This window comes from Andrographis paniculata, unplaced genomic scaffold (genome assembly GCF_009805555.1).
Source record: "Andrographis paniculata isolate CXL003 unplaced genomic scaffold, ASM980555v1 Contig79END, whole genome shotgun sequence".
In the NCBI taxonomy this organism is placed as follows: domain Eukaryota; kingdom Viridiplantae; phylum Streptophyta; class Magnoliopsida; order Lamiales; family Acanthaceae; genus Andrographis; species Andrographis paniculata.
The window spans coordinates 1,145,250-1,169,406 of record NW_026137616.1 but is presented as its reverse complement, the minus strand read 5'-3'; the positions used below and the strand labels follow the sequence as shown (position 1 = coordinate 1,169,406).

At 31.2% G+C, this 24,157-nt stretch overlaps 4 protein-coding genes across 4 annotated transcripts; 1 reads left to right on the top strand and 3 right to left on the bottom strand.

Annotated features, from left to right (window-relative positions):
• Positions 1 to 79: 79 nt before the first annotated feature.
• Positions 80 to 3,261, bottom strand: LOC127240762 (BTB/POZ domain and ankyrin repeat-containing protein NPR1-like). The gene is made up of 5 exons (XM_051259610.1): positions 2,778 to 3,261; positions 1,672 to 2,308; positions 828 to 1,584; positions 559 to 756; positions 80 to 480 (listed from the first exon to the last, which is right to left on the bottom strand). Exons 2-5 carry the CDS (start codon positions 2,230 to 2,232, stop codon positions 212 to 214), a joined length of 1,785 nt encoding a protein of 594 aa, XP_051115567.1. The 5' UTR covers positions 2,233 to 2,308; positions 2,778 to 3,261; the 3' UTR covers positions 80 to 211.
• Positions 3,262 to 6,994: 3,733 nt separating this feature from the next.
• Positions 6,995 to 10,171, bottom strand: LOC127240583 (myb family transcription factor PHL4-like). Its single transcript, XM_051259327.1, has 5 exons — positions 9,903 to 10,171; positions 9,541 to 9,617; positions 8,195 to 8,307; positions 7,541 to 7,664; positions 6,995 to 7,437 (listed from the first exon to the last, which is right to left on the bottom strand). The coding sequence occupies exons 1-5, from the start codon at positions 10,024 to 10,026 to the stop codon at positions 7,177 to 7,179; spliced, it is 699 nt and encodes a 232-aa protein (XP_051115284.1). The 5' UTR covers positions 10,027 to 10,171; the 3' UTR covers positions 6,995 to 7,176.
• Positions 10,172 to 17,748: 7,577 nt separating this feature from the next.
• LOC127240578 (protein JASON-like) lies at positions 17,749 to 21,904 on the top strand. Its single transcript, XM_051259319.1, has 7 exons — positions 17,749 to 18,054; positions 18,200 to 18,257; positions 18,429 to 18,505; positions 19,169 to 19,401; positions 19,693 to 20,512; positions 20,601 to 20,738; positions 20,889 to 21,904. Exons 1-6 carry the CDS (start codon positions 17,905 to 17,907, stop codon positions 20,703 to 20,705), a joined length of 1,443 nt encoding a protein of 480 aa, XP_051115276.1. The 5' UTR covers positions 17,749 to 17,904; the 3' UTR covers positions 20,706 to 20,738; positions 20,889 to 21,904.
• On the bottom strand, positions 20,776 to 23,325 carry LOC127240579 (probable E3 ubiquitin-protein ligase XERICO). Its single transcript, XM_051259320.1, has 4 exons — positions 23,048 to 23,325; positions 22,362 to 22,409; positions 21,780 to 22,294; positions 20,776 to 21,048 (listed from the first exon to the last, which is right to left on the bottom strand). The coding sequence occupies exons 3-4, from the start codon at positions 22,259 to 22,261 to the stop codon at positions 20,952 to 20,954; spliced, it is 579 nt and encodes a 192-aa protein (XP_051115277.1). The 5' UTR covers positions 22,262 to 22,294; positions 22,362 to 22,409; positions 23,048 to 23,325; the 3' UTR covers positions 20,776 to 20,951.
• Between the last annotated feature and the right edge of the window lie 832 nt (positions 23,326 to 24,157).

Genomic DNA, 24,157 nt, shown 5'->3' with positions numbered 1-24,157 from the left:
TGGAACACCGCTCACGGCGCAGCGCCCGACACATGTTGTGTGGATGCATTACTGTGGTTGAAGTTCCTTTATGGCAAAATTGTTGTAGCAAAACAACCATACCATTCTAATGTCTAGTACTGTGACACAGGAAATCGTCGAAAGAAAATTGCAGAGTATTATAGAGACAAGAACTTGAAAAAACTAGAGTGGCTCGATGCTGCGCAGGAGCTCACCGTTTCCTAACCTTATGCATTGCGCCACGCCCCTTAGCAGACGACGAGGAGCAAGAAGACGATGAGATGCCCGCCAAGTTATTTTCGGCCATGTCTTTGCTAAACGCCCTCAGAACCTCATCCTTGAGTTCTATGTACCGCATCCTCTTCTTCACCTGTTCCTCGGGTGTGCCGGTGTCCAACAGCAGACTACCTAGATTATCATCCTCGAGGAGCCGGTCCAGAACTTCCGAGCAGTTGGGGAAGTATCGCCGGCCTGTGTCCACTGCCATTGTTCGAAAGAATGCATTCAGACCAAACAATCACGAGCAACATCGATCGCGATTCAAAGGTAGTCGATTACCAGTTTTTTGCAGTGCTTGCATCCTCTGCTGCAGCTTTCTCACTTGCTCCGACGGAATCTCGTTCAGATCGACCTCCCGGAAATTCCTGTATGAGACTTTAGACTCCGCGAGGCCGGAAAACTCCAGCGTCGCGTCCGCGTGCGCTATCTGCATCGCGACCCTCGCTTCATGAGGAAACAAGGATCGCGCCATCGCCACTGCCAAATGCAACCCGGTTTACTTACATGTCTTATAACACGATCGATCGTATGACAGTCGGAATTTTTACCTCGATTCTCCAGGTATAGAAGCCTCATGTGCAGATCATCGGCAGCCATCGTCGAAGACGTCAACATGCTCCCCGCCAACGGATCCCGTCCCAACTCCCTCATCAGAACTTCGATGCACAGCCGGTCCTTATTAGTCTCCTCGCCGTGCTTTGCCACCGCCTTGAAATCTTTCAGGCGCGTCAATCTCTGGCAGATGGTGACCGCCGTCTGTCCCTCCGGTGTGGCGACCGACACAGAAGCCCCCTGGTCGAGTAACTCGACCACCACCGACGGATCCTTTCGCCTCGCAGCGACGTGAAGCACCGTGTAGCCCCGCGGATTCTTGAGGTTCACGTCGGCGTTCCCCAAGCTCAACACTTTGTTCAGAATTTTCGGGTTGCAATACGCCGCCGTGTAGTGAAGCGCGTAAGCAGCATCCAACGAGATGTTAGACTCGGCCATGAGTAACTCGACGAGCTCGATATCATCCGAATCGAGCGCTCGATGAATCCTCTGGATTCTCTTGTTCTCCATGGAGTCTACGATCTGCGCCGAGTTCCCCTCCTCCTCTCGTTTCGACTTATCGCGAAGCGATTTGATCTCCGCGGCAACCTCCTGTGGAAGCTCCTTTTCGATCATAACGCTGTCGAGATCAGACCGCGCGATTCTCTCGACGCACTCCGATTGGAGCTGTTCCGATTTCGAATGATACGCCACCATGAGGATCGGAATGACGTCTTCTGCGAAAGCTTTTCCGATGTAGTTGAGTAGGCGACGCTGCAAGAAAGGCGAGACGAGTTAAGACAACGACGATGCACGGAAAGTACTAAAAAAACATCGGTCGATTACGACATCCGGAATCACCTCGACAACGGTCACGAGCTCTTTAACATGAAATGCATGAGAAGCATACATCATCTCGACGGCGTAGTTGATCGCCGGACCACAGGCGTCGTGCGCACACGACACGTCGACGCAACTCGACACCTCCGGCGGTGACGACTTAACCTTTCCGGTGTACAAATATTTCAGAACAACCATCGTCGCCTCGTATCCTACCTTCCCCTGAGGTACTAATTCGGACATAAAAAACCTCGGCTTCCCTCCCCTGTCATCATCGGACTTCTCATCGGTCACGGCCTTAAATCGCCGATGGAAAAATGAGCTTCGCGCTGCCAAGATGCAGCGGTGCACGCCGACGGCGATCCCATCGACTACGATCTCTGCATCGGCATAATCGTATTCGACATTTTCGACTAAATTTTCGAGACAATAACTTAATTTACTCAAGCTTAATAACTCGAGACTCGCCCCTCCTTCGCCGGCCGGCGGCGCCGGGACAACGTTGTGAACGCTCGAGCCATTCGACAGATACGAGGACGAGGCGAAGCTTAAGGACGATGACATATCATTGCCGTTTTCCATGTGTAAGAAGAAATGGACTTACGATTACATTCTAAAACAGCAGCACCATCGTCGATGAATCAAAAGAAGAATGAATCTGTGCAAATAAATGCAGCATTTCATCAACACATGAAACTTGATGAATCAATCGATAAATTAATAAATCCTCAATGATGGTAACAGGATCGCAGTGAAGCAAAAGACAACCTCAGTAGAAATTTCTAATTACAAATACTTTAGGACATCTTACCATATTTGATTTTGTTACCAAACCAGGCAGTGATACAAAAAGGGAAATAAATAGAAGCACACCCCAAGATAAAAATCAGGTACAAACCCCAGTTGCTTCATTTTCAAGCAAAACCCAGTTCTCAGAAACATTTTTTTTAAAAAAAAAAAAAAAAAAATTATCTGAAAATAAATTGCCCCAATCGGAAACAGGCAACAAAGCCCAGAGCATTAAAGGTCAACTCCCTGTGTATTTGATAAATCATAAGCTGGAAACCCTAAATTAAAGAAAGGCAATAACATTTTTTGCAAGTTTGGAAGTGAAGGTGAAACCTAACCCGGAAAGGAAGAAAAACAGCTGGCAAGATTTCAGCTCAGCTTTTTCATGGCGATTTCTTGCAGCCTGCGAGGATCGGGTCAACGGTGGGCGGAGATAAACCTCATCAAGAAGACATGGAGCAGAAAAGAATTAGAAGAACAGCAGAGAAGTTTGAGATTAAATGTAAATTGGTTGGAAGATCAGTTCTGATCTAAGCTTGAATTCACTCGACTCAGGTCCTGAGTTGACTTGCTGGAAATTAAAAGGTAAGAACGTACAAAATTATATAAATTAAAGCAACTGTATGGATGGATAGATTGAATGAGGGTTTGGGAATTTGGTGTAAGATGAGCAATAATTGGGTTTTCTTGTTCAGACAAGATTGTATATATATAGATTCACCTGTTCATTGCATCTATCTCAGTTGGATATGGTGGATTCTTTCTTACTTAATATTATTAACTAACATTCTTTCTCTCTCTCCTCTTTCTCACTCCGCGTATGATGCGAAACAGTCACTGGGCATATGCTTGGAAACTTCTTCTTGGGGAAGTGCATGAAATTAAATGACCCTCCTCTCGCATAAATACCTTCCAAATTTTTTGACATTTTATTTTCTATCAAAATAGTAGTATCATATCAAAAAAAAGAAAAAAATTCTTTTAATTTTTTTTTAAAAAAATTTAATATATAATATAATATGGTAAATACAATTAAGTCAAAGAATGTATTTGTTTAATATTTTTAGTTTAAAATATTTTATATATTAGATATTTTAAAAAATACTATCTCCGTCCACAAACTAAGTTCCTAATTTTTTATTTGGGACGTCCAACGTTCAACAACTATTGTCCTATTTCGTTTTTAAAATACAAATTTTACATTTTTACCCTTCATTCATTATTATTTTTAATCTCTATCGTACAATTAAAGTCAAATTTGTCAATTTATAATAAAAAGACAATCACTTAAAAAATCGTGCAAATATACTTTAGAACAATAGAAATTTGAACAGAGGGAGTAATATTTTAAATAAAATTGTTGAATTTTATGTATAATATATGAACCGTGTAAGTATATATATTGTAATTTTTGTCATAACTATTTTGGGGTGAACAAATTAAACCCAGAAGTTATTGAACCAACGGTGATCAAGTATTGAAATGAATGGATGGATTATGATATGTGTGTATTATAAAGTAATGATTTGGTGTCTATTATTAGTTTATTGATTAAATCTCAGTTAAAATTAATTAATTAATTAATTAATTAGAAGCTAATTGAAGTTTTTTAATAAATATTGATTTGAAAAGTTTGAATGGAAAGAAGATAAATATGTGTTGGTCAAAATTAGGAGGTGTCATAATCACACATTCACAATCAACGAAAATGATTTGCATACCTTGTCTTTCTTTTTCTAGAATATTCAAATTAAATTAAATGCTGTCAGAACAACAACAATTCATTCTATATATTTATAGTATGTTCAAAAGAAAATTAAAACAGCTAAACTCCGCTATTCAGGTCACCTGCCACACGGTTCGCGCAGATTAAAATGAATTTAGGTTCGCTTAAGACAATTTTTTATTTTTATTTTTTTAAATTTCTTAAAATTATAAATAAATTTAAATTAGTATTGATTTAATATTTTATAAATATATATATTATATAATTTTTTTTAAAAAAAATAAATAATATTAAAATTTGAAAAAATATTGTGTAAAGCAGCTCTGATTAATAGAATGGTGACGAGCTGGTGACTGCATTCAGTACTCGGAGGTATGATGTCAGATTGAATTTAAGACACTATTATGCCTCTATTTTATTTACTTTATTTTTTTTAAAAAATTATTATAGAATATTTAATTTTCTTTTCTTTTACAATATACTATCGTACAAAGTAAGGTTGGGTTTGTTTGGGGTTTTTTTTTTAAAGATTTTTTTATTATTTATCAATTTTTTATTTTAAAAATATTAAATTAAATATTTATTTATATCACATCAAATTTAAACTCAAAATTAAACGAAGACAAACACACATATTTTTAAATTTTGAAAAAAAAAAAAAAAAGAAAAAGATTGAAACCAAACAAATACGGAGTACAAAACACACAGCGTGACACTAGTTAGAGAAATATAATAAACTTTTTTTTTTTTTCTGTCTTTTTAATATATTAGATTATTTTGAGAATTGTTAAATTTATATAAGAATAAGTATATAATTAGTATTTTAAAAATTAATAAATAATTATAAAAATGTAATAAGCTAATTTAAAATAATTAGCAAATAATCACCTGAGGAATAGCATACTACTAAGCTAGCAAATTAATTTAAAATAATAAACAAATAAATGAAGATAATATATATTGTGTTATACTCTTATATTATATTAATATTTGCCACTTTCACCTTTGTTGATTAGATCAAATTTCTATTGTGTTAAAATCATTATATAATTTGTTTAAATTAAGATATATTTTACTATATATAACTATATAATGTGCTATTTAAATATATGTTATATATTATATCAATATTTGCTATTTTTTTTATAGACATTTATAATTTTATTCAATCAACACGGTAACCGAAGTGTATATATAATAGACGTATACTTTTTTACTGTAAAAAATACTAAAGCTCTATTCGCACAACGCTTTTAGATTAATTGGATTTTTTGTGTGTGATACAAAAAATTGTGTCAAAAAAAAGAAAAGACAATAAGACTTCGATTCATACGAAATAAAAAATTGAGTCGAGGGGAGAGTATAATATATTTTTAAAATAATACCATCAATAATAATCCTAGACCACGAGCCATGAAGCACTCTAAGGGTGTGTTTGTTTGGAGGATTGAATTTTGAGTTGAGATTTGAATAGTAAAAATTTTGAATTTGAATAGTTGTATGATGTGACATAAATAGGTATTGATGTGATGTTTTAAATATAAAATTGATTTTTAGTATAATATAAAAAATGAAAAATAGGTGTTTGATTTGATGTTTTTGGGGGGAAAAAAATTGAATGAATAGTGAAATTAAAATCCAATCCCCTAACAAACACACCCTAAATTTGAATGTCAGATATTTAAATTTTAATTTAGTATTAGCTCCTAAATCTTTTACCTGCTGACATCTTAAATATTGGACTCCAAATAATAAACCGTAAATTAATATCAAAATCTTGCAACTTTTTAATTTTAATTGCATATTTTAATAATAAAGATATAATTCTTTTTATTTTTTTATAATATAAAAATTCGTAAACGCTACTCAAATGTGCATATATATAATAATAATAATAATAATAATAAAAGACCGAGTGATTAGTCATGGGCCACACTCAGATTTATGTAGACGGGCTTAGTGAAATTTTATCTTATTCAACTGAAGATATAAAAAAATAATCGTTATGTTCTTAAGAAGTTTTAAATTTATCTTCACATACATATATTTTTTTAATCTCAAATTATAAATTCATTTCAAATAAAAATCAAAATTACACTAAGGTGTGTTTGTTTGAAGGATTTGAGGGGATTTACACTATTCATGTCAAAATTTCTCCCAAAAACATCAAATCAAATACCTATTTTTTTTTATTTTTTAGATTATACTAAAAATTAATATTACATTCAAAATATCACATCAATACATATTTATATCATATCATAAAACTATTTCAATTCAAATTTTTTACAATTCAAAATTTCGATCCAAAATACCCTTTGTTTGGAGGATTAGATTTTCAATCCATTGTTCATCTCATTTTTTCCCCTTCAAAAATATCAAATCAAACACCTATTTTTTATTTTTTAATTTATATTAAAAATTAATTTTACATTTAAAACATCACATCAACACCTATTTATATTACATCATACAACTATTCAAATTCAAAATTTTTACTATTCAAATCTCAACTAAAAAACTATGCAAAGATTAAACCATGCACAAGTAATGGGTCATCATTGGGGATATGGAATTTGTTCTTTGTATGTTGTACCCAATATAATTTTCAATAACATACCTATATTTTTAATAAAATATATTATTTTATTTTACAAAATGTTGAAATTTCCGTTTGTATATAAATATATTAATGGTATATTTTCTTTAACGGCTCGAGCTTTTATATGAAATGATTATTCTGCATAAGAAATTTTTAAAAAAGAAAAAATTAAAGAATATCTATAAAATAAAAAGTAGCTAGCTAATTAGTACGATATTATACGATATACTTGTATATATGTATTGTGACGATTACATCGCATATATAGATCAAAACACAATATGCATTTAAAAAAAGGAAAATCTTAAATATAATCAACAAATTCAGGTAGCTAGAAAAAGATGTAATTTAACTAAGCAATGTAGTATTATTTATTTATAATAATAAGTATATATATATGTATATATGATTAGGACATGGTTAGGTTAAGGTTGATAGGAGCATATTGGAGGGGATGACAGCTGGCCGATTCATGAAAGCTTTCGAAGCTGCTGCTGCTGCTGCTTCTAGAAACACAAGACCTGTTTATCCCTAACCCTAACCCTATGCTGCTGACGTCATTGTTTGTCCATATCTCCTGCACCTCCTCCATCCTCGTACTGCTACTATTATTATTATTGTTGTTGTTATTGCCATCTTTGCTAATTATTCTCCTGCTATCCTTTTCGCCCTGGAATTAATTAAATTAACCATATTTTAATTTATATATAAATAATATATATATGGGAATTTAATTTAATTTAATTTAATTTAATTTTGATATGGTTTGTGACCTGTACTGGGCATAGATTTTCAGAATATGGATCGAATTTTCTTGTTTTTCCCTCCTGACAAGTAGTAGATGCTTGTTGTCTCTGAGTTGGTACATCTGTGAATCCTCCTTGCCAATAAACTTCCCTGCACATTATATATATATATATATATTTCTGTTTAATTTCTAAAATTGAATTTATAAATTTAAAAAAAAATAAAATAAAATTTTGTCAATCAAATCTTTATAGGCATCCGCACGTATGACCATTTCAACGCTTATCTTCTTCACAATGTGGTCGAGTTTCATCTACAGCTACTCATGAGTTCTTGGAAATATAAGTAAACTAGCTAGGTAGATCGAATTTGATTACATATCCCATAATTAATACACGTGGAAATGTACATATGTATGTGTTTAGGCTTAGCTATCTCCTACTACACTAGTTAAACTGTGTATTTGTTGACTCTTAATTTCCATCATAAATAAAGTGAAAAGGATCGATCATAGTTTCCTATGTACGATAATTTACTTAGTAATATTATTACATAATTACTTACTACAACATCCTATCCTATCCTATCCTATCCTATCCTCTCCTCTGTAGTGTGTATATATATATATATATATAGAAAGAGAGAGAGATCTAGAGAGAGAGAGAGAGAGAGAGGCTTACTGTAGAGGGAGATCCAAGGTGATACAGCACTCTGCAGGTTTGTTAGTTCTTTTAGACTTCTTTATTGCAATAATCTTGTTTAAATCGATGGATTCCTTCGTGCTCCTGTACATCTGCATGCATTCCTCATCATCAATAAATAACAATATATATATATATATATAAATTACATATACTTTCATCAAAATTTATTTTTTCACATGCATTATTGCAAGAAAGAAATGTCCATTCTGTCTAGCAATTATAACCTATTCCCACTTATTTTTTTTGGGAATTATATATGTAATATTATGTATTATGATTTTCCACGAGTTATGTGATTTAGATCTAAGACGTATTGAATTTTTGTAAAGTATTATGAAATGTATGATTGAGTCTTTCCGCAATTATTTTTTACTATTTGGAGTTCGCTTTTCTAAAAAAATAAAAAATAAAAAATTATTGTTTCGTATCAAACATTAATAAATAAAAATTTTAAATCTTCAAATTCAATTCAAACAGAAAAGAAACACACAAATGCCTAATTGTCTTGAAGATGTGTTAGCAATCGTGTTTAATTTGATGAGAATATGTAAGTTGTCACTTTATTTAAAAATACAACTCTAGAATAACAATGATCATTATTTTTTTACGTGCTTGTGTTTATTATTAATGGGATGATCAACAAAGCTAACATTTGATTAAAAAATAATTACCAAAATCCAAAATGCATTGGATATATAACCTTTGCATTTTGCAATTACAGATTATATTAAATCACCATGTAAAGAATGGTTAGGTAAAAGTCCAATTTAAACAAAAGGGGTGTACTTTTTTTATTATTATTTTGAAGATATTAATAATGTTAAAAGTCTCAAAGAATGAAAAAAATGAGTATTAAAAGTACGCCCTAGGTTAAGGCAAACCTACCTAGCTACTGCCTATACCTACGTTGTTATTAAACATTGTCTAAATAATTCCAACTTTCATTTGCATGTTATTAAATTTTAACCAAGAATTAGTTGTGAGTCATAAAGATTATTAACTGCATCTGGCTAATGAAATTAATTTAAATTAAATTATTTTTTTTTTACCATTCCTGAGCAAGATTGCTGGTCTATTCTAATAGTATGTGCATAAATTGCAAAAAAACTATGTAACTTTTGTAATTTAAAATGGTGAATTTCCTCGTATTACTTATCTTTTAAATATAATGATTAGTTTTGCACCTTCATTTGCAACATTTTTTTAATGGAATCCCTTCAAAACTACCTTCTCAATTAATTATTACTGCTGTCAAACTATTGAATAAATTCATTGAAAACTATATATATATATATATATATATATAGATAGATATTACAGACCTGGAGATGACTTTTTATATGAGAAATTCCAAGCCCTCGAACACCCATCATTTGCAGAATCCTCTTTGGGGTTGCTTCTGTGAAATTCGATCAAACAGGGAATTTCATTATTAATAATCTCAATTTGATCATGATGACGATCTATAAATTACGATCGTATGAAACCCTAATTATTTTCTTCCAACATATGCAGGAGAAATTAAGATCAAAGAATAGTTGTTATACAATCATATCATGTTTCATTTCTAATTAATTCCAGACCCACAAAGATCATGTAAATAATTAATCGAATAGTGAAAAAATAAAAATAAAAATGATCGATGAAGGTAAGCTATTAATTAATTAAAGTAATTACAACTTACTGTGCTTCCCTCCAAGCTTACGAACAGCTTCAACAAAGTGATCGTGAAGCTCAGGCGTCCACCTCATCCGAGGAATCAATGATTTCCTGTATTTCCGAACCCTACTTCTGTGAGAATTTTCCATTTAATTAACTCTCTCTCTCTCTCTCTAGAATGACTACAAACAGTAGATATATAATGCTAACTACAAGGGGATATATATATATATATCGAATCGAATATAGAGGAGATGGATAAAAGCAGAGAGTGGATATATGATTGTAGGTATATAGAATGATATATATAAGAGAGAGAGAGAGAGAGAGAGAGAGAGAGAGAGAGAGAGGAATTGAAAAACTGTGAAGATGACGTTTATATAATTGCGGCAGAGGAAGAAGAAGTCGGGGAGTATAGACTTTTTTGGATGTGCGTGTACGTTTTGCCCACCATACATTTCATTCCTTTCTTTCTTCTTTTTTATTACATACAAACTTACATACATATTATATATATATATTACAAACTGGATCCTCTCTCTGGTTAACATTCAATATCCTCACACAGATAATATGTATACATACACATATATATATTATACATATATATATATAGGACGTCTCGAACTTTTTTGGGTCCTGATTAGCATCGATTGAACAATAAATTTTAACGTGACATTCTTTGCATGGTAAATTTGAGAAAAAAAAGATGAAAGATAATTATTCGGAAGTTCGAAAAGCGAAAATAACTGAGTGAGGATGAAAGAGATAAAAGAGAGAAGGTGTGCGAGTTTGGTCTGAGTTGGTGGACATAGTGTGATAGGATGTGATATAAGAATCGTAAACAACGATTAAATTTGGAAAGATGAGATGACACCGGTTAAAAAGAAGAGAAAAAATATATATAATTAAAATTTTAAAATTTATTTGAATAATTATAAAGAAAAAAAAATATAAACTACTGATTAAAATTTAATAATAATAATAGATAATATTTTAAAATTCCCCGAACAATCGCTTACACATTATATATATATATATATGTAGAGATACAAAGATAAATTTATTTTTGAGAGAGAGGATTATGAGTATATATATATTATATGTATGTGTGCATGTAAAATAATGTGTAATTTCTTTTTGGGTGACTTTTTAAGAGAGAATTTTGAATAAAAGACACGTAAGAATTGAATGAATTATGAAGTGGTTTTGATAAGGGCCGCCTGCCCGCCCCACCTACGTACAGTCAAACTTATCAATCAATGCATGCTTTTATTTTTTTTATTTATTTATTTTTATTAACATTCAAAATTCTTACGTATTGTTTGATTTGATGCAACCGCCCAGTTTACCATTTTTTTTGAATATTTATTTTGCTCATTGCTTCATCCCAAAAGTGAATATACTACATTTGTTTTTTAATTGAAATGGTGTGCTTACTTGTGGTTTTGTATTTTGTATTTTGACGATAATCTATTTTAAATTAAATACACAGTGTTTCTTTTTTCTTTTTTTCTTTTTTTTTTTTTTAAAAGGTAGGAAAGTGTAAAATTATATAACTTAAAGCATTACTTTTCAATGGGTTAATTGAAATGTTTTAGTTCTATTCACTTTGAGTTTTTGTAAAATATACTAATTTTTTAAATAAAAATATCAAATTTAATTAAGTGTGAAAATGATGAGGAAAGTAGGAAAGCTCTTATTATTGTTGTCGTTGTTTTTGGATAAAGTGATGTCTACAAGTGTTACGTTGTTGGATGTCAATTAATTAATACTCCCTCCGTCCCAAACACCGTGCAACATTTCATTTTTTGTTTGTCCCAAACTCACTGCAACATTTCTAAATTTAGAAATAATTAATGATATTTTTATACATATATTAATATACACTTCACTTTATCCCATCACATCACTCAAATAAAAAAAAAACAAATAATCATTTCTCTCTCCAATCACATCACTTAATATCCAAATTATCTCAAATTACCATATTTAATACTCTCCACCTAAATTCCGGTGCCAAATACAAATGTTGCACGGTGTTTGGGACGGAGGGAGTACTAAAAAAACATTTTATGTCATTAATTTTCAATATATCTAAGACAAACGGAAATTCCACTTGAAATTTCAAAGGCCACAATTAATGAATATATAATAAGCTCTATTTAACAAGCTAAGTAACTTAAATTAATTTTCATACACGTAAAAATTAATTGTTCACATCATTTTTGATGAGATATATATTATATTATATTGACATTGACGTGTGTGTATTTTATGTCAACTTTTGTAAGTTGTGACAAGGAATTTTGGTACGGTGCAAAAAGTTTATGTGAATGGACTTTTTTATGTACGATTTTTTGCATCTACCAAAATTCCATTCAATATATTGTACGTTTGGTGTGAGTTTATTTAATTGATATTTCTTCATAATGTAATATATATGCTTCAAAATATATTAAAAACATGGGTTTGAATGTTCTTAGAATTATATTTCAATAACACAATATTTAATATGAATATCATTTTATGAAAAATAAATTTTAATTTATATAATACAAATAAATTGAAATAGACAGTGTGTTTGTATTGTATTTCAAGAAGTAAAATAAAATATCACTAATTAATTAGTAAGATTTTCAATAAAAATACATGTTGAAAAATGGGTTCGGACTACTAATCACAAACTTGCAAACAAGGGTCAATTCCCCGAATAAATGCACACCAGTGTAATGATCAACATTTGAAGAAATAAAAATAAACTCAGAGTAATGGTAACGCAGTGTCAACGAAATAAATGGAGATGGAGATGTACCAAAATAATAAATGATACACGAGTTTATTGACTCAGTTCAGTTATAATTTGTACAGATTACAAGACTCAACAACTAAACACTCCTTCAACTCATTTCCTCTCTTATATAGCTTATCTTACAAATGTTTCACAGGTCACTGAGTTATCAATTCCTAATAACATCGATCATTCTAAACTAGTTTGAGAGTAATGCAACTTAATAACTAGCCGCTAATTCGGATCGAATTTTCATAAACTTCTTTCTCCAACAACTCTTCCGCCGAATTTGAATGAAAAAAATTAATTCAAAATATAAAAAAGTGAGGAACAAGAGTTGAAGGTTCGAAAGTAATTTCTCTGTCTAAAAAATTAAGATCTCAATATGCACACAGACCAACAACTTGTCCGAGGATAATTAAACAACCTCATTGTCGACCTTAGAGAATGACTCCAATTAATTCCCTTTATCACAATCTATACATTTTGTCTCTTCAAGGCTTCCGTTGGGTAGACACAAAGTGACGCCATTCGCACCGGTAGCTACCAACAAAAAGGCAATTGTTGTTTTTGTGCTCTACTAACGACGAGCATAGGTAATCTAGGTTTGTTCGTATACCAAACTAGAAAATAAAGTGTTATTTTTCTTTAATTGTATATATTATTTTTTTCTTACAAAATATTATATTAAAATATCATTTAAACAAAAATTTAAATGAATATTTAATTTCAAATCAATTTGAAATTTATCACGACTAAACAAACACGTAATCTTATACATGATCAATATCAATTAATTTTATAAACTATAAAAAGCTTTTAAATATATATAAATATATTCAGTTATTGGGGAAAGAGATGAACATAAAAAATAAAAAAAATAAAAAATTATAAGTGAGTCCAAATTAATGAAGGGTTTGTTTGTCAATTTTTTTTTCGATATAATTTATTAAACAAACAAACCGAAATATTTGAATAAAACATTAAGAGCATAATACGATTACCATCACATGGGAAGTAAGCCAACATATTTATTTATTTATTTTCATATTTATATTGACGGCTCACTTTATGAATTTATTTATTTTTTTAATAGAAAATGGGATATAGTGATTTTTTGAAAAAAATTATATATATTTTTTATAGAAATTAATAAAAGATTATATAATATATATATATATAAACTTTATGAATTTATTTATTTTTTTAATAGAAAATGGGATATAGTGATTTTTTGAAAACAATTATATATATTTTTTATAGAAATTAATAAAAGATTATATAATATATATAAATAGTATTTAGCGATAAAAAATAATTAATATTTCTATTGACTATTCCTGTAATAATATTACAGCACGTGTCTTTTATTTATTTCTTATTATTTAAAATAAGCATCGGATTCATGGTATGTCCACATATTTTATTTTTCTTTTCTCTTTCTATTTTTTTCTTGGAGGTTTTGTTTATTCTTATTAAATTATAATGTTGTAATTTATATGATTGTAAATTTAAATCGATAAATGCACACATAACTTCTTTTGTACTCTTAGCCTTGTTATTGCTAGCCAAATAGTACATACTTGTATGAATCAACACACAAAATTATTTTTTAAGCTCGACAATAAGTTATAGTTAAAAAGGCGCGGCCATTGTATTATTCAAGATTATTGAATTTGAAATAATATGTAACAATATAATGTACGACTTATCTATATTTTTTGTCTAAAATAATTTTCGGGCAAAATAAAATTTTGAGTTTATTATACTTATATTTAAGGATGAATAATTCTGGAAATGATAGTTCGACACGAGCTCATTTCTTTTTCAAACATTCACCATTTTTTGTAACTTTTTATTTGAAATTAGAATTTTCTAACTTTATTCCAAATCAATCTCAAACCGTTATTTAATAATAATAATTATTATTTTTAAATTATTTATAAGCTATATCCTCATAATCAGCCTTTCCTAAATGAACATAGTCAATAAATTCAGCTTAAAAAATCAATATGCAATTGAATGTTCTTTTGAACTAATTAAAAGTAGGACACACATATACACATATATATAATCTAAATATATATATATATATATATTCATAGTCAGAAAACGTGCCTAAATGTGTTTGAACTGTCCTTCATTCCTTTGCCATTTTCATGCTTCTATCTCCGCCATGTTTGGATTTGTTTTATTATTATTATTATTATTATTATTATTATTTGAAATTGAAATCAATATTATTTATTTTTCACAATTTTTAATAAAATACATTATTTTATCTAACAAAATATAGTATCAAAATACTATTTAAATAAAAATTTAATAATAATAATAATTGCTTTTGAAACCAATACCAAACACATACTTATATCAGTGGAGTTCACTCGAAACTTACAAGGTGTGGAATTTTCTTCACAACTTCTCATATGGGATTTGGGTCTGCACCCCAACATTTATTTTATTTCAAAATATGAATTTATGTATATATATATATATACTTTTGAAATTTTTAATACTAAATTTTTTCAAAAGTATCACACAATATATATATATATTCATAAATTAACATTTTAATAATTTCAATTTTTTTTTCAAATGTTATATCTTAATTAACGGAGTCTATTTTATTTATATATTGATGGTTATTATGCAACATACTACTAAAATATATATTTTGAATTATGGTTATTACCATCCGCAAACTTGCATGTTATTTAAACAATAAAATCAAAGTCATTACTTATTACTATATATTTACAGAATAAAAATAATGACAAAATGAATAAGTATTTTTATTTACAGAAAATAAAATTGCTATTTCCTCCATGGAAATTGTAGTTTTGTACTTTCTTATATGCTTTTATGTAATAATAATAATAATAATAATAATAATAATAATAATAATAATAAACACGTGGGATAATTAAATGGATTTCGGGCCAACCATAAATCACACGTTGAAATAATATTATTTAAAAATAAAGATTTGTCTGTATTTTCCTACACATGTGTCAATAAAAGCCGGTGCCTAATTTTTTTGGATTCATTCTATTTGTGTAGCCACTTGAGCTAATTTTCCAAACCTTCATCATATCATTTGTTACAAAATAAATAAATAAATAAATAAATAAATAAATAATAATAATAATAATAATAATAATAATAATAATAATAATGTGACCGATTAATATTACAAAAATGATAATATATAGTTAAACAATTTTTCCAATACAAAATACTTTAAAATGTTGTGGTGTAAATTCTATTTTGAATAAATAAATAATATAAGGTTAACCCTATTGTGTAAATTCCTCTTGACTTAAATGAATTTATTAATGAATTATGTACGTGGTCCTTTTCAATCCTTATTTTGGTATTGTCACAAAATTTGACCATTGAATTTGTGGGCTTGGCAATAATTGGTATTAAATGTGCTTACAATTTGAACCAAGTTTTTATATTAATTCTTTTCCTTGCAATTATATGTTGGTGTAATTAAAATTAAAATAAAAAGAAAAAGTTTTGTTGACTATAACATCATTCTTCTTTTTTCAAGATAAAAAAGCACCATATAGAAGTTTAACTTTCAACTATTATTTAAAACTTACAAAACAAACAAATTCATAAAGTAGCAATTTGTTGGTAATTGAAAATTTAAAAAACACGCATTTTTTAAAGAAATCATACTATTCTTTCATGAATAGTATAAAATTATTTTACATTAAAAATAACTAAATAAAAATCTTCAAATGAATGACCCGGCGGTTGATGAATTTGTGACCCTGAAGTCATAGTTCAAATTTCGATGCATCTAAATTTTGTCTTTCATACATGGTTCGTCTAATTTTTTTTATTTAAATATAAATATTGTGGCTATAATCGCTGAAATTAAATGTTACATTCAACACAGTATATTTTAAAATATTTCTCTCATTTATGTTAATATCTCCTATATACATAATTAATCAATACTTTTAGATTATGTGACTGATTAAATATTAATCATTAATGAATACTGATTAGTAGTAATGGAGTTCGAACCTGATTTTATGGAATATTTATAGCAATTTTGAATTCGAATTTTTTTTTTAAAAAAAAAAACACACAAACATAATAATTGAAACTTCAATGTCCAATTTTTTTTTCTAAAAATATCAAATTAAATATCTATTTTTTATTTTATATTATATTAAAAATTAATTTTATATTTAAAATATCACATCAATCTATATTTATATCATACTATACAATTATTGATTTTAACTTGATATTAAAATAGTATTTGATGAGATGTTTTGTGGAAAATATATATATTTTCAGAAAATACAGTAGTAAAATTTTTGAAAAATTTAGTTAAAAAACAGACCCATATCTATTCTATTTATATTACAATCTGAATTTTATTTTTTTTTAAAAAAATGAAATTTCAACTTAAATACATAATGCATTTATTAAAATAAGAATAATCTTCCCAACATATGCATATTGTGTGTGTTTTTTACAATATTTTTAAATTTTGTGAATTTTTTGAATTAAATAATTGTTTCTGTATGAAAAAAATTAATTATAAATATTTATATTGAAATTGACAAAAATGCATCTAAGAAAATAAAAAAAAATTAAAAAATTAAAAAATATTTTCTCCATTTCTTACATAATGTACTATTTTTAGCATTTTCTTATATCCCACTATAATATATATATATATTAAAACTAATCCATATAGTATAAATATAAAAATATTAACATCATTTTGCACTCTTTTATTAACTGTGTTGAAGATATAACAATAATACAAATTTATTTTTAATATAATATAAATACGATAAATAAATTAATAACATGCAATATATGTCCATACCATAATAGCATATAACATATTAAATAAAAATAAATATTTTAATTCACAATTTCATTGTTAAAAAATTATTTTCAAATCCATGAATAAATAAACTTGGTTTTTGACCCGACTCTCTCTCTCTGGACCTCCGACCCGTTTGAACGAGCGGGAACTCTGCAAATTTAACAACTTTTGGGGATGTAAGATGAAATTCACATTTTTTTTGGTTAGGGTGTTTGTGTTTCCTCCATTCGAATTTCAAACCAAGAGGAGTCATCAACGCCTCCAAGGGCAACGGTTACTCAGTTTCTCATTGAAGTTTTGTAGATCCAGTGATTCCACACCGAATTTTTTCTCTCTATATAAGTTCAGAGTATCTATAAGTAGAAGTAAATGGTATTTCCGTCGTTTTCCGCGGAGAAGAGGGAAGGTGAAGGGTGTGCAGTGGTAGAATTTGTACAGGAGGTGGTGGATGTAGCTATGAGGTGTTTTATTGGCTGCTTTCGGAGCAGAGATTCTCATTCTTGCGTTGGCTCTGCGCCGGTTAGAGTTTTATTTTGTTCATTTTCCAGATAATGCGAAGCAAATTCCGTGTATATGTTGTGGATTGTGTTTTATGCCTTAGTTCTTTTTGTGGGCGTGAACATTTCTTTTGGAAAATTTATTCGTTTTCTGTGGGTGGTTTCAGCGTGAGCCGTCGGTGTCCTACAATAAGAAAGCGCTCTCATCGCTATTTCTTTCTGATGGTAAGTATTTTTCTAATTCGTATATGTTCTGGATATATTCTCTTCGTATTTGATACGGACTGCGTGAACTCATGAAGAATTCCGAGCGGTAGAGATGTTGAAATTGTTTTAGTTTTGATCGTTGATCAACTAATTGGCTTTATTATTTCTTGATTTTGGAATAATCCATAGATGATTCACGGCGAACGGACAGGGAATGCCTGAATTCACTGCCTGCAGATCTTGATATCAAGGAGCTCGAGACTCAGGTCATTGTTGAATCGGATTATTAAAACATATGGGCTTCTTGACTAAATATGATTGTTTAATCTTTGTGTTAATTGTCACGTAAAGATTAAATCATCTAGTGTAGTAAACAAGATCACAATGTTTTGTATTTGTTTGAATTTCCAAAGTATGATAACAAGTATGGGATTATGATTTTTTAAATTCAGCTTTAATGGCATGATCAACTCTTGAGTATTTTATTTGATTAGTTTGTTCAGGTTTGTGGACTATATGGCGTTACTTGTATAGGAAACACCCTATTACTTTGCCCCACCTTTAGTCAGTCAGCTCAAATGGGGCACTTCTTTTCATCACACTTTAGTTATACATTTGCTCTTAAATTCAGTATGTGAATTCTATCATCCTTGTTGGCAACTTGATGTGATGGGTGATCTTCAAGGTATATTGCTCAGTGTTCAATATAGAATTCTGAATTAGATGCATACCTCAGAAATTTTACAAAATTGGAAATTTGTGACCAATTGTTTCATTGTTTGATAGGCAACCAGTTCATATTTACTTTTGCTTGCCTTTATCAAAGTATGTGAAGATATTCTGGCCTTCTCATTTAGAGGACAACTGAATCCGTCCTAAATGCACTTATTTGTTTTGACGAGTAGACATGCTATGGATTTATTCCACAGGCCAAATTCCTGAAAGCATGTGGAACTTTGGTTAATACTCCTGTGGAGATTCGGAAAGCTTCAAGAAAATGGGTGGATGCATCAACATTGTATGAAGAAACATCAGGATTCATTTCCAATTCACCCACTGAGAAGCATTCTGATGGATCACTTTCTGTTGGATCACCGACACATGTCAGAACGTGTAAAGAATGGGTGGGTTGGGAAGATTTTTCGGTCAGGACACCCGCCAGGTATACCTTCTTTTGTTTACATGGCTGCAACAACATAGCAAGTAGCAACTGTCGTTGTTGAAGCGATATTTGAAACTTTGTTGTGAAAACAGAACCTAACTTTGTCTTTCCATGTTTTATAGGTAGCGATTACTCAAGTTTTTACTATAGTAACAAGCATGCCAGATGGTTGAATAAATATAAATTTAGATATTCCCTTTGTTTAAATTTAAATAGAAGCACCACTCCCATATCTGTTGCTTGTAACTAGCATTTACATGCAGCTTATGTATCTATTCTTGCTTTTGATAGAAACTCCACAAGCTGTAGGAGTGATGAGCTTAGCACTGTAGCGGAATCTATCAAGTCCACACAAAGCAGTGACGCTCAGAATAATATTACTTCAATGGATGTAGTCAATGAAGAAACTTGTTCATTGATTTCACCTGTTTCTCCTGAAGTAACTGCTAAAAGTGGACCGGGAAAATATAAGTCTGTTAGATTTGAATGTGAGTCTGATAACTCTACATGCTCTTCTGGAAGTTCTGATCAGTGCTCGAAGAAACCTTTCTCTGCTTATCATCACAGCTCATTGAAGAAGGCATCGCCAGATCCCACTCCCATAAAATTGCATGATGATATGCAAACACCTGGAACTGTTTTCCCCGCGTACATGGACAACATGACTGGTGGAAAAGCTGGTAAAATACGATCCCAGTATGTGTTCTCTGTCTGGAACCCTGTTCACTGTCCTCTCCAAGAGAAGGAGTTCAAGGATGATGATTATTCTGATTCCAGCAATGGCCGAAAATCTTTTGAGCCAAACCATGCAGTGGACCTAACATCAACCCTTGTGCCTGAAATGTCGGCAAAGGATAGTTTTCTCTGGAAGGATGCCGAGGACCGTGAGTTTAGCTTTTCTCCTTGGTTGAAGTCAGAGTCAGCCAATCAGGATTATACAGATGAACAATGTGATTCTTCCATTGGTGATCACATTCATGGAGCTACACCCATGGACAGGCCTATTGTGGGGATGGTAGCATCCCACTGGAATGATAGTGCAACCTCGCAAAAATTTCTAGATTGCCGGGCTGGAAATGGAATTCCTAACACAAATAACAAATACAAAGAGGCATGTCTCTATTTTTCAAACTGGCCTTAATTTCTCGACTTTCTTCCCTTTGTTCACTTGTAACTATAAATTTTGAAACTTTTCACAGGATAAGAGAGTTAGCTGGCATGCAACACCATTTGAGGAAAGACTAGAGAAAGCATTGTCGAAAGAAGCTTTTATTTCCCAGAGGCATGCTGAATTGCAGATTTGAAGTTAGTATGAATCTATGCTATAACTTGTAAAGGTAGAGCTTTTATGTTCATCTCCCCTGAAATTCCGACTCAACCTTGTGAATTCTTATCCTGTATAAACAAATTAGCAATGTTGTCTTTCTAATCTGGCTTTGCTTGATTCACTAAATTCAATAGCAAGATTCTCATTCCAAATGTTTCAGGAAGGAGGCTATCAGCGGAATACCAATGGTCGTGAATGAAACTGATCCAACCTCTTGGATCAATCACAAGTCAGTAGTTTCATTTTGAATAATTTTTCTCTGGTGAATACACTGCTTGTACGGTCTGCATGTTTCTTGAGTCTGCTTTACAGAATCTGACCTGCAAAATTACAATTCGACTATGTAAATAAACAAGTGTGCTGGTTCTTCCAAAGGCAAGATTACAAACTCTGCTTGTGTAAGTCTCAGATCATCACCTCATAACGTGAATTAGTGTTTTCTGCTCTATATTATTATATTTACTATATATAGATAGATAATATTCTTCGTTGGCTTCAGTTTTCTTGCCAACTTGAAATTAGGTTTTTATGCTGAATAAATATTCTGAAATGATAGAAAGAGAAAAACATTAGTCCACCATTCAGATTACTATATATAATCACGCATTCTACCTGTCACATATTCCTAATTTCCCAAGTTACAATACTGAATCACATGACAATCCGAACCCACTTCATGCACTTGGAAATCAATTATTGAAAACCATTATCTGATTTCCATCTATTCTGGGAAAAATTGTCATGTATGCTCAAGGGGAATTCTTCAAGAAATACAACTGCATTGCATAGTGTTTTCAGAAGCCTTTTTACAGTATATAAATATATATATATATATATATACACGATATAAATAAGAGTAATGCTGACCCGTCACTGCAAAGAGGACGCGACACGTTGGCAGCTAAACAACACAGACATGATCGACACTATGCACATACTACTACACCTCACACCCATAAACCAACTTCCTCGATCAAGAAGGCCTTATGTAACTATAGATGTGTATGTATGTATCTGTATGTATATGTGTTAGGTTCTCTCACGTACTCACATAGGACAAGCATCGTCTTCGTCGTCGTCGTCGCCGTGTTCTTGTCGCTCGGCTTCTTGAGGCATCATGTGGTTCCGGCAAAGCGGGCATGTGGCGTTCCAGTAGTTGAGCCACTTCTCGAGGCACACCTTGTGGAAAACATGGCTGCACGCGAGCCGGTTCACCTCCATGTTCGCCTCGAACTCGGTCAAGCAGATGGGACACTCTTCCCTGAGGCAGGTGCGTATGAAGATCGAGTCGTACCTCATCGCCGGCATCTGGCTTCTCAGCTCCTCCGCGTATGTTTCCGAGGGGCTTCGGTGGCATTCCCCTGAATCCAGAGGCTCCACCGAGAGCTCCTCCCACGACGCGATGCGGATGCCAATTACGTGCAGTATCGAGCGCACAATCTCCTTCACCATCGCTATGGACATGGCCGTGTTCGCCAGGATCACGAAGAGCACCCCTGAATCTGCCGGAGTTGTGTATGATGATATAGCCATTCTTAAGAGCGCGATCGAGCAAGCGAGCTGAACCTGAGGCCGTTGTTGTTTGCAAAGTTACTACAGTTCGAGAACGAAAAATTGAAAACAACAGACTTACCAGCTAAATCTAGGCAAGGTAATCAATGGCTGGAAGGGTGCAACCTATCTGCATATGAACAAAAGTAATCGACCATTTAGAAGGCGATCCAATCGAATCAGAATAGCAAGTTGTGTAAATCAATAGGAGATATGGTGTTTCTGAGGTAGAAATCACAGCAAGTATTTATAGAGTTGGGGATGTATTCCATTCCATGCCCAGCATTTGATCCACCAATGTTACAGGGAACCAACTTCACATGTTTATGTATGTATCTATGTATCTATATATGTGTTGCTGAGAACTAATTTCCAGATTCACAGACACCAAATTTCCATAAACCTAATTTTCCAAATTCCCCAATTTCTAGCCCTCTCAAGAACTCAAAAGGAATTGGGGAAAATCCAGGATTTTGAGTCAAACACATGTATGCTGATTATTCACAAACTAAATGGTAGTAAATTCTATAGCAATCAAGGAATAATTCTCATGGCAGATCTGCAAATCATTATAACACAATCAATCGTCAATTTTAGAAACCCAACTAGCCATGGAAACAAAATCAGAACCATAAGACCTAAAGATCCACACAAATTAGCAGCAACAGATCCTCAATATACAAAATCCCCAAATTTTTTTTCATAAAAATCCCCAAAGAGCAAGGAGGGGAGATGGAAGAGCAGCAGCCATGGATTGGACGAGCTTACCAGGTCGGAAATGAAAGCTCCCCCTTGGCGATGAAGTAAGGATTAAACTGCTGGCCACCGAAATCAATACAAGTACAATTCTGTTATCATCTATCTATTATCTACCTATCTATCTATCGATCGATCGATCGATTCGCTGGAAAGAAGAAAAGATTACTGTTGTGCTCTGCCTGCAACAGCTGCTTTTGCACTGTAAAATAGTGTTGGCCCACACAGAGTTCTCACCCCTCGATGTTTTGCACATTGTTGGCCATAGCAAAAGTAACAACTGCTGGTTTAACTTGCAGGAACTTTTTCGAATAAAAGACGAGATTTTTTGTTTGTTTGTTTGTTTGTTTGTTTTGATTTTTTATTATTATTATTATTATTATTATTATTATTTTTAAATAAATAAGTATATATATATATTTGATAAAGTGCCCCTTCTAATCTTTAGCTGTTTATCATCATCACCCTCATCATCTTCTGTGTTTGGTTCAATCAAAATTGTTATCAATAAATGGGAACAGTGACAGTGGGGGAGAATAGATGATGATATGCATATACATACGTAAGAATCTTGAGGAAATGCAGATTTGCATAAAATTTCAGATTTGGTCTGAATTATTATTGGTGGGATTTTTAGGCTGGGGGCCTTAATTATTATTGTTTTATTTTTTTCAAACCGACAATGTAATTATTTATAATGATTTGATTTATGGGTAGCGACCGTCACTGCCCGCTTTTCCTTATTATTTTCTACTTGATTATTATGTGTATTTATTTTCAATAGTTAATATTGGATTATATGCATAAATAATTATCTGTCGTAAATTAATGATGTTGGTGCGATGATGTCATATTTCATTTTATTGTTGAATTTGAATATTTATTATTATTATTTTTCATTTTTATATATAATTTTTTTTAGCTAGCTCAGACCGGATATACTTAAAATTCAAACTAAGATTGCAACTTGTCAAAATTAATAGACATTGTTGAGATATTTTAGATATTCAATTTTAAATTTAGTAGATTTATACTTAGAGTTGATCTTATTCATCAATTAATTACTTAGTCTAGTCTGTTTTGTATTGCACTTCTTATTTTGATGATTAATAACAATCTCAT

Bases quoted from the DNA above. Each gene is read 5' to 3' on its own strand.
- LOC127240762 (XM_051259610.1), bottom strand. From the start codon at position 2,232: ATGGAAAACGGCAATGATATGTCATCGTCCTTAAGCTTCGCCTCGTCC. The intron at 1,585-1,671 runs GTGATTCCGGAT...CCTTTCTTGCAG, and splicing joins AGCTCGTGACCGTTGTCGAG to CGTCGCCTACTCAACTACAT. The intron at 757-827 runs GTAAAAATTCCG...TGCATTTGGCAG, and splicing joins TCTATACCTGGAGAATCGAG to TGGCGATGGCGCGATCCTTG.
- LOC127240583 (XM_051259327.1), bottom strand. From the start codon at position 10,026: ATGGAAAATTCTCACAGAAGTAGGGTTCGGAAATACAGGAAATCATTG. The intron at 9,618-9,902 runs GTAAGTTGTAAT...CGAATTTCACAG, and splicing joins TAAGCTTGGAGGGAAGCACA to AAGCAACCCCAAAGAGGATT. The intron at 8,308-9,540 runs GTCTGTAATATC...GAATGCATGCAG, and splicing joins ATATAAAAAGTCATCTCCAG to ATGTACAGGAGCACGAAGGA.
- LOC127240578 (XM_051259319.1), top strand. From the start codon at position 17,905: ATGGTATTTCCGTCGTTTTCCGCGGAGAAGAGGGAAGGTGAAGGGTGT. The intron at 19,402-19,692 runs GTATACCTTCTT...TGCTTTTGATAG, and splicing joins TCGGTCAGGACACCCGCCAG to AAACTCCACAAGCTGTAGGA. The intron at 20,513-20,600 runs GCATGTCTCTAT...AACTTTTCACAG, and splicing joins CAAATAACAAATACAAAGAG to GATAAGAGAGTTAGCTGGCA.
- LOC127240579 (XM_051259320.1), bottom strand. From the start codon at position 22,261: ATGGCTATATCATCATACACAACTCCGGCAGATTCAGGGGTGCTCTTC. The intron at 21,049-21,779 runs GTGAGTACGTGA...GTAATTTTGCAG, and splicing joins GAAGACGATGCTTGTCCTAT to GTCAGATTCTGTAAAGCAGA.